This window comes from Parasteatoda tepidariorum, chromosome 9 (assembly GCF_043381705.1).
Source record: "Parasteatoda tepidariorum isolate YZ-2023 chromosome 9, CAS_Ptep_4.0, whole genome shotgun sequence".
Lineage (NCBI taxonomy): Eukaryota > Metazoa > Arthropoda > Arachnida > Araneae > Theridiidae > Parasteatoda > Parasteatoda tepidariorum.
Genome location: NC_092212.1, coordinates 18,056,828 through 18,065,318, shown reverse-complemented (window position 1 = coordinate 18,065,318; position 8,491 = coordinate 18,056,828). Strand labels below are relative to the sequence as shown.

Here is an 8,491-nt window from a genome sequence, read left to right as displayed (position 1 = left end):
TAATATATATATATACACTTATCTGCTCTTTCGAAAATCTCACACTTAAGATAATAAAAAAAAATTAAAAAAAAAAACATGCAACTTTAACACAAATGGTATTTAGCGGTGGCCTAAAGCAACAGATGGTATGCCTCGGCCTTCTACTCTAGGTGGTTATGCCTAAAGTTCCGTAAAAGAATTAAACAGGTTCCGAGAGTTTCAACAGTTCAGAGTTCAATATAATCAATAATCCATTATTTACTTAATATTTTAGTTACCTTTACAATATTATTTTTAAAAAAAAACGTATAAAAAAGATAGGAAATTTTTTTGGGAAAACAATGCAGAATTTTTCATATAACAATTTATGGAATAAACTCCTAAAAAGACATGCATTAGTACATCCCATCATGTTTTTGAAACAAAAATAAAATAACTAGATTGAAATTAAAGAAATTTGTTTTCCTAATAGCCATTTTCAACGTTTAGCTTACAATTCAACGAAAGCTATCTTTTTTATACCTTTTCTTAAATAATATTGTAAAGTATAATTCAGCGAAATTCGGCTTTTTTCATTCATAATTCGGCTTTTTTTCATTCATATTCTGCTTATGATTATACACCTAAAAGAAATTCATAACAAAATTAGATTCAGTTCCAGGACAGTGAATTCAACTGTCGGATATAAAACCTAATTTAAGATTAGTAATGATTAAACGATGAGTAAGCAAACTGTCTAATGATTAAACGATGAATAAGCAAACTCTCTAATGATTAAACGATGAATAAGCAAACTCTCTAATGATTAAACGACGAATAAGCAAACCCTCTGAGAGATATTGCTAAAATTTTCCACCGTAGTGGACACCCTGTTTTTTGAGCAATAATAAACCTTTAACCTGCTGGATTCTTATTTCGCACCAATGGAGAAAGGATATTTATGAAAAAAGTGGTAGCAGATTTGCATATAAATTAAATAAAAAATGTTTGCAGTTAGGTACTAATTGTGTTAAAAGACACTGTTTCATTACAGAGCAAGATATAGAGCACATGATATGCATTTTTACATAATTAAAAGATTTTGGTTGAGAGTAATATTTGATTTTCCCCATTGTAAGTGCTGAGTATGAAAAATTAGATTTAACAGTCTTTAACATTAGAAAGAGAAAGGAGAAGAGACTAACTAAGACAAAGAGACATATTTTAAAAATGTATTTAAACGGTTATCAAGCTTGGTGAAGCATCAAGTTTAACATTAGAAAGAGAGAGAAAAATAGACTAACTAAGACAAAACGACGAATTTAAAAAATGGAACAAGGGTTGAAGTTGAGAAGAAGGTGAAGCATCATGACCAGTTCAACTTCGATAATTTTTGGTAAAAGTCAACTAAAATCTAAAATTTTAATTAGTTTACATAGCTCCCTTCCACACGCACACTCTCTTTAACCCACAGTCGGAGCAGATTTAATATTTATTCCCGTTTCTTGATCGTAGTTGAACTCTTCCTTACTTAAAGTAGTTTTAAGGTATTTTAAAGACGTTTGCAATTCCAAAAAAAGAAAATAGATCAACCCCTATTTTAAATTAACCCAAAAGTGTATTTTTAGACTTTTTATCTAATATATTTCTAGAGATACTTGACAGCTTTTCTACATATAGGGCACATATTCTATCTATTTCTAGCGAAATATTTATTCTACAATTATTTTATTAATATAATCTGACAGGGAACCTACTTCTGTGAAGGACACACTAGTTTGGGCCAAATCCACAATCCTGAAGCTCCTACAAAACACAACCTGCTATGTAATGAAGAAGGGACGTACTTTACCATACTAAGAAGTTCAGACTTCAAGCATGGAAAGTAATTATTTAACCTTTTTATTAAACATGACTAAAATTAGTCACTTTTTAAAAATTACCAATAACTGAAGTTCATTAAAACTACAATCATTTAATTTATAAAAACAGAGCTTTAATGTTCTTGTTTTGTTGTTGTTGTCGTAGGCCATAAAGGCAAGAGCTTTCGTTTGTTCTTGTTTACCAGTGGCTCCGTCTATGGCCAAGAATTCGACTTCTGCCAAGTGCTGCTTTTTACAACTGCATCTTTTTGGGATCTACAGACCCTGGACAAATTATTAGACGCACTATAAGATTCTATGTAAAATCTTAATTATCAGGTGATACTATACAACATTATTATTATGCAACTGAAACCGGTTTGCACATGTTTATGTTCGTGTATCAATCGGGGTTAACATTGTAATGCAATGCGTTAAAAATAAATTCAAATGGGAAGTATTTGAAAAATCTCCCGAATAAAAAACCCATTTCATGCATGTTTAAATATAAAAGTATTACATATAAACTCGTACGAAACATGTAATTATTAAATCATTAAAACAGTCTAATAATTTGACCTAATTATTATAATACACTGATATATTACCTGATATAATAAATATTCTATATTTGGGCTGGGATAGCCTGATCGGTAGGGCGCTGGGCCCATATCCAAGAGGTCATGGGTTCGATCCTCGCTGACCGAAGACTCCCCATGTAGTAAATGGTGACTGATGCACGTTAAATCTGTCGAGTCTCAAAGTCCTCCATGTTCCCACAACAAATCAATACCTCTGGGGGTACTGATCCAGGAGTTTCCTTGTCTTCCGGATTGGTTCAAAATTACAAGGCTACGGAGTTGAACGTAAGTAGTCGTAAACCCATGAAATTGGGTCGGCTGTTCAACGACGGTTATAAAATAAAATAAAATATTCTATATTTATGTAATATATCGTCTAATTTATCCAATCGTCAAATTTATATTATATAATGTCTAATTTAACCAATTAATACTCAAACGTAAACAAGTGCAAACCGGTTTCAGTCGTGTAAAAACAATAAGGCTGTATAGTATCACCTGATCATTGAGATTTTACATATAATATTATTGTGCGTCTAATAATTTGGCCAGGAATTTGGTAGAACCAACATTCTTCCCTGTAGATTTCAAAAATGAGGAAATCGGTTTGATGGTACTGAGACGGATCAGACTATCAAATCAGATTACTAACCGTTATTAGATCATTATTTGATTAACTTGAAGGCTCCAACTTCCATTTTTTTCATCTACTTCTTCTTCGTAGGAATAAAAAAAATCTATATCTCTTAATAAAGATGTAATATATCATTGAATTTACTAAATTAGTTTCGTTCCTTTCTGATTGACTCATGAATAGTTTTAGGTTTCCTGCTACCAAAAAGTTAAGAGTTAAGTTAATTAATGATAAATGCCCCAGAATAGTTAAATCCTTTTAAATGAACTGTTGTCAATTGTTGTAGTCTTTAAATGAGCCTCACTAACGAGATGAGAAATTTAGTAGATGAAAGTTAGTCCAAAACTTGTTTTTAGTTACTTTTTTGACAGTTCAGTTTTGACAGGGGGTAGTATAAGGTTGATAAGGTATGAAAAACGACTTGTTTAGTAGTTAAAGTAAAAACCTTGCTTCTAAATCGCACCGTGATGATTTATGACAGCACACAAGAAACGGTTAAGGCAACTATGTAATGTCTTAAACAAAGTGATTTTCCAAGACTTAGCTGATACGAAACAAATAGAACAAAAAAAAGTTGCTTGAAAATGACGGAGTGAGGTTTCATCCTCTATTTCTCTCTCCCGTGATATTTCCGGGTTGGAGTGTTCAGTAGTAACGCGCCAATAAAAGTAAAACTAATTCATTTCTTTTGCCCTGAAAACATTTTATTTCTCATTTTACACACTAGATGGCAATACCAGGATATTTTTAAGGCAATTATAGATAGTTTATTTTAAACTAGATGTCAGCACTAATCAAATACGTAATACGAATACAAAAGCCAGAAAAATGGGCACTTTTATGAACGTTTTCCTTGAAAATTAACCGATTGTTAAGGGTTTGACAACTATATGAAGTATTTTATAATCGGCCCATTACTTTAGTTTTGCTATATCCTTAGACAGGATGTTCAAAAATTACATTGAAAACTTATAAAATTGATTAACCTAAATAAAAACTTGACGAAAGTTGAAAGCGACATGATTTTTCCGCATGGCTAATCATGAAAAGAAGTTTCCTAATTTGTCCCACTACAGCGTTTCATACTCCAAAGATTATACATTGGGAAAGAAGTCTAGCTCCCATTGACATAACGTAAACTAGCCCCCGAAGGTTTGTTGTGATCTTTGTGTATAGAGGAAAAAACAGCATTTAGGGGCACAACAGCAGAGGTTCTATAAACGAGTTAGCACCCTTCTCTCTCCCTAACCAATATTGAGATTGGAAAAGGGTTAGGGTGAATATAAGTTTTCTCTGTCTCTATTGTTGGTTTGTTCTGTATTTCTACACTAGTGATAAACTGCACTGCACTTATTAATTACTTATTAATTTTTCTTTGGGAATACGTTAATAAGTGAATCATAATAAGCGAAACCATGTTAAGTGAATCTGCTTATGTATCTGCTAACACAATTTGATTTCGAAAGAAAGAATAAAATGGTGGTTGGCGGGAAGCAGCGTACCCAACCATGCTTGCAGAGTTATCCATCAACAGGTTCGCAGGTCACGTACCTCTTGACTGTCACTTTGCCTCATATGAGCATGAAACTTTTCATGTTCTTGTTGCATCCGTCCAAGTTTTTACCCAATGGCAAAATGGGTCTTGTTTTGGGTTTTATGGCGTGCGCACTTTATTTCGACGTCATCACACTTTTCAACTGTGTTCAAGAGTAATAGTAAACAGTGCGCATTGTATACGTCGACATTGCATACGTTGCCATGGCGACCGCTGCTGTTTGATAATTTTTTTGGAATTATTTTTTTCTCACCAGCAGTCATTCTTAATGTATTTACATAATAATAATTTAAAGTATTTTCATATTCTTTTTATTATTAACTTATAATTACTGTCTTGGCGGTGATTTTAATATAAATATGAATGCTGAAGAAGGAAGGTGACGTCCTGAAACACGTACATAGCCTGGAATTGAAAACCAATCCGACGACAAACATCAATTGAGACAGTTTTTGCAACCCATGATTTGAAATGTTGTGGCGTTTATAAGAGGCAAACCAGAATAAAAAGCATTTGACCAATGGGTTACCAGTGATCGTAATAAAGAGCTCAAAATTTTTTTTCTTTCTGACTACTGCTCTGAAATAACATTTTTTTAAATTTATTATTGTTATTATTATTACACCATATCCTTCTTAAACACAGCAGGCAATTATGAATAAACTTGTAAATAATAACTATTACTTTTCTTTTCAGAAATGCTGCGCCAAGAAGACAAAATCGGCGTGAAATAATGTATCGTTACATTAAAGAGCCAACAAAGGCGACAGTCTTTGTAGCTATTGATATTTCTGCACAAATGGGAATTCAGGTTCATCTTTCCTTTGATTTTCATATTTATTGAACTTAATGAATACTCTGTTTTAATATTTTATGTTTAGAAATAGGTTAAATTTGTATGATTTTTCTGTCTGTCTCGTACTTGCTACATTTTGTAGTCCAGCAATAACTACCTTGAATGTAAAACAAATACGCTTAAAGCAAGTGAATATTTTGTAACAATAACTACCACTTCAGTTGCGCAAAAAAAAAATTGGAATTCAGCAGATATAATATCAGGTGGAAAGGTGAAAAGCATGTGTAGTAACCCTTACAAAAAAAATAAGGTGTTTTTGAGGTTGTATTGAGGTTGACAGATGTAAAAAATATACCTGAGATAGAAAATGAAGTTATGTTTTGCACCAAATATAACCTCATTAATAAATCTCAATTTCAACCTCATTTGCACCTCCTGAACTCACCCTGATATGTAACAGCGATACTTTCAGTTGAGATTGGGTAAAATTTTTCCCACCTCCAAAATACTTATTCGCTTGACGCGTAGAAAAAATAGCCTGTACACCTCAAAAAATAATCTTTCTAAGCTGGTTCCTCTAAATTAATTTCCAACAGCCTCAAGTGTGAACATCACAACTCCATATTGGTTATAGACCTTAAAAGGTTGATCTTTTAAGGTTGTTTCTGAAGTCAACTTCAAAGAAATCTTAACGCCTCAAAACAACCTCAAAAACACCTTAAATTTTTGGTGGAATAGAGCAAAAACTGGTAAGAAAATTATTACATCCCAGCTTGTTTTTCGTGAACTGCAAGAGATTAATGATTACTAAGGGTTTTTTTATATTTGCAACATGGTATAGGCCTGTATTAGAGGTAAATAATATATAATGAATACGAGCATCTTACTGAGTCATCTTTGAAAACTAGTAAAATTTTCTAAATAAAGTATCTTTTCGAATAAACAGAATTTTTCGATAAACCTAATGATTATATAATGTATTCATAATATAATTACAAAACGACTTCTTCAGTATATCACTCTTTGACAAGCAAGCAGCAGTGCAGTTGAAAAATCAACGTAAGCTACAAAAAATTCAAAATTGTGATTTTTTATATATTTGGCGTCTTTGAATCTATTGCAGAAAAAAAAAATTTCAAATATAAATTTTATTTTATCATTTTTTTGAAATTCTATTTTAGCGGTCATAGCATTAGCAATAGAGGAGAAATAATTATCTAGCCACTTTTCTCGGAATCAATCGTGAAGCACTTATGTTGTTTTTTCAATTGCACGGCAGCATAGCCCTCGAAGGAGCAGAAAAAGAATTGCATAAGGTAAACACGAAAATAATTGTATTCATTAAATTATTTTTATGTATACTTATGCAAGCTTGTGTGCTCATTCAAAAGACGGCTTTTAAGTTCTTGCGAAGTTGAAGAACAGATAATACAAACTGGAGAAATGCATCACAAAGATGCTATTAAGGCTATGGTTAAATTCGAGAACACTATTTCAATTCTACAGAGCGTTTGGTGGTTAGACGAGCAAACTCGTTCAGGATCAAAAATAGTTTTAAAAATGATTATTTATCTTTCACAGTTACGGAGACAAAATTTCAAATGGCAACATTTAATTTTTCTCTTTAAGAACGTATGATCGGAGTAAAATACTTCAGTTTGAACTGTATTTTTAGCGCAAACAGGCAAGCGGTTGCAAGATCAAGATGAAGAGAGCAAGATGCAGCATACAAATCATTGCCCTTCCTTCTCTTTTTCACGTTGTCATCAGTGTTCTTATAAATTTTATAAGATACCCTTTTCTTCATTTCTCCCTGGTGCCAATGTTTTCCATACTAATATATATCGCTCCATTGCCATTTTAAGTTTTTTAATGCAATGATCACGTTCTGATGGGGGGGGGGAGTAGTTGTTGCCATTCGAAATAATTCTGCGTGTCCAAAATTCTGCTGGTTTTACCTCAACAAAAATAATTGGGAAAGGTTTCAACTCTATTTTTAACCGCATATCTTATAAATCCTTCGTAATTCTTTTTTTCAATTTTCTCACTGACCTAACATTGATAACCTATTCTCATTAATTTGACCAACAGATTCTCGACTATTAAAATGAAATCCCCAGATTTATTTCAATTATTACTTTGAACATTTGTTGCTCTAGATGTCTTGCTACTTGAATAATAATAATAATAACGTTTTAGAGAGTTATTTTTTCCAGACATGCTTTTTAAACTTTTTCCCAATTTGAATCATGTAAAAACTAGAATCTGCTTAGTCAACAACTAATTCATAGAGCTTAGTGGACAAGAATTTAATATAATATTGTAGAAACATTTGAGTACGGTCAACCATTATTTATATTATGCCAAGTCTTTAAATAATACTGTTCTGTATGCAAAAACATCTAAATTTTATATGTTTGTGAATTAAATAAAATTAGACAATTACATCACATTTATATTTAAATTTCAACTATCCATCTTTGTGTTAACTGCAAAACTTTTTTTTGACACAGTTCCAGACCACCTAGAATGTTCAGATATTATACCTTTATTTCGAGACAGAGAGTTATTAAGAACTTAATTTGTTTGTTTTTTAAATCATCAGTTATTCAATTTGTGAGCATTGAAACAATTTTTGTTTTATTATTTAAAGGGCAGGTTTGCAGCAGTTAAAAATGCATTCTCTCGGTTTGTCTACAATGATTTACCAGGAGGCAGTTATCTGAGTGTATATTTATTTGGAGGTGATGGAAACATGACTTTAGTGACATCTGAGAGACTGATTGATGATATTGAATCGAGAACTATTTATTTGGAAAGTCAGCCTTTGCCTGAAGAAACCTCTAGATCTGAAAACTCTTGTCCTGAATGTGTTTTAAATGACATAATTGAGGCAAGTTCACTTATTTTATAAAATGTATGTCCAGTGCGCAAAATAAAAGAGTGAATAGCTTGAATAACTTTTAATCTAATAATCGGAATTTTAGTATTAGGATGCAGTCTTAATCGCTCAAGGGTCTAACCTTTCTAAAATCCTAGCATACATCACACATTTGGCATGATTTTGAAAAATGTCGCCAGCGTTGAAATGGCGTATTAACT

General features: G+C 32.0%; 1 protein-coding gene across 1 annotated transcript in view; it reads left to right on the top strand.

The window, feature by feature from the left end:
* The window catches only part of LOC107456586 (calcium-activated chloride channel regulator 2), a 31,085-nt gene that overhangs the window by 8,136 nt on the left and 14,458 nt on the right, over window positions 1–8,491 (top strand). The window contains exons 5-7 of the mRNA XM_043040540.2: window positions 1,710–1,846; window positions 5,290–5,404; window positions 8,043–8,282. Of these exons, the coding sequence (XP_042896474.1) occupies window positions 1,710–1,846; window positions 5,290–5,404; window positions 8,043–8,282 (492 nt within the window). The remainder of the gene's footprint in view (window positions 1–1,709; window positions 1,847–5,289; window positions 5,405–8,042; window positions 8,283–8,491) is intronic.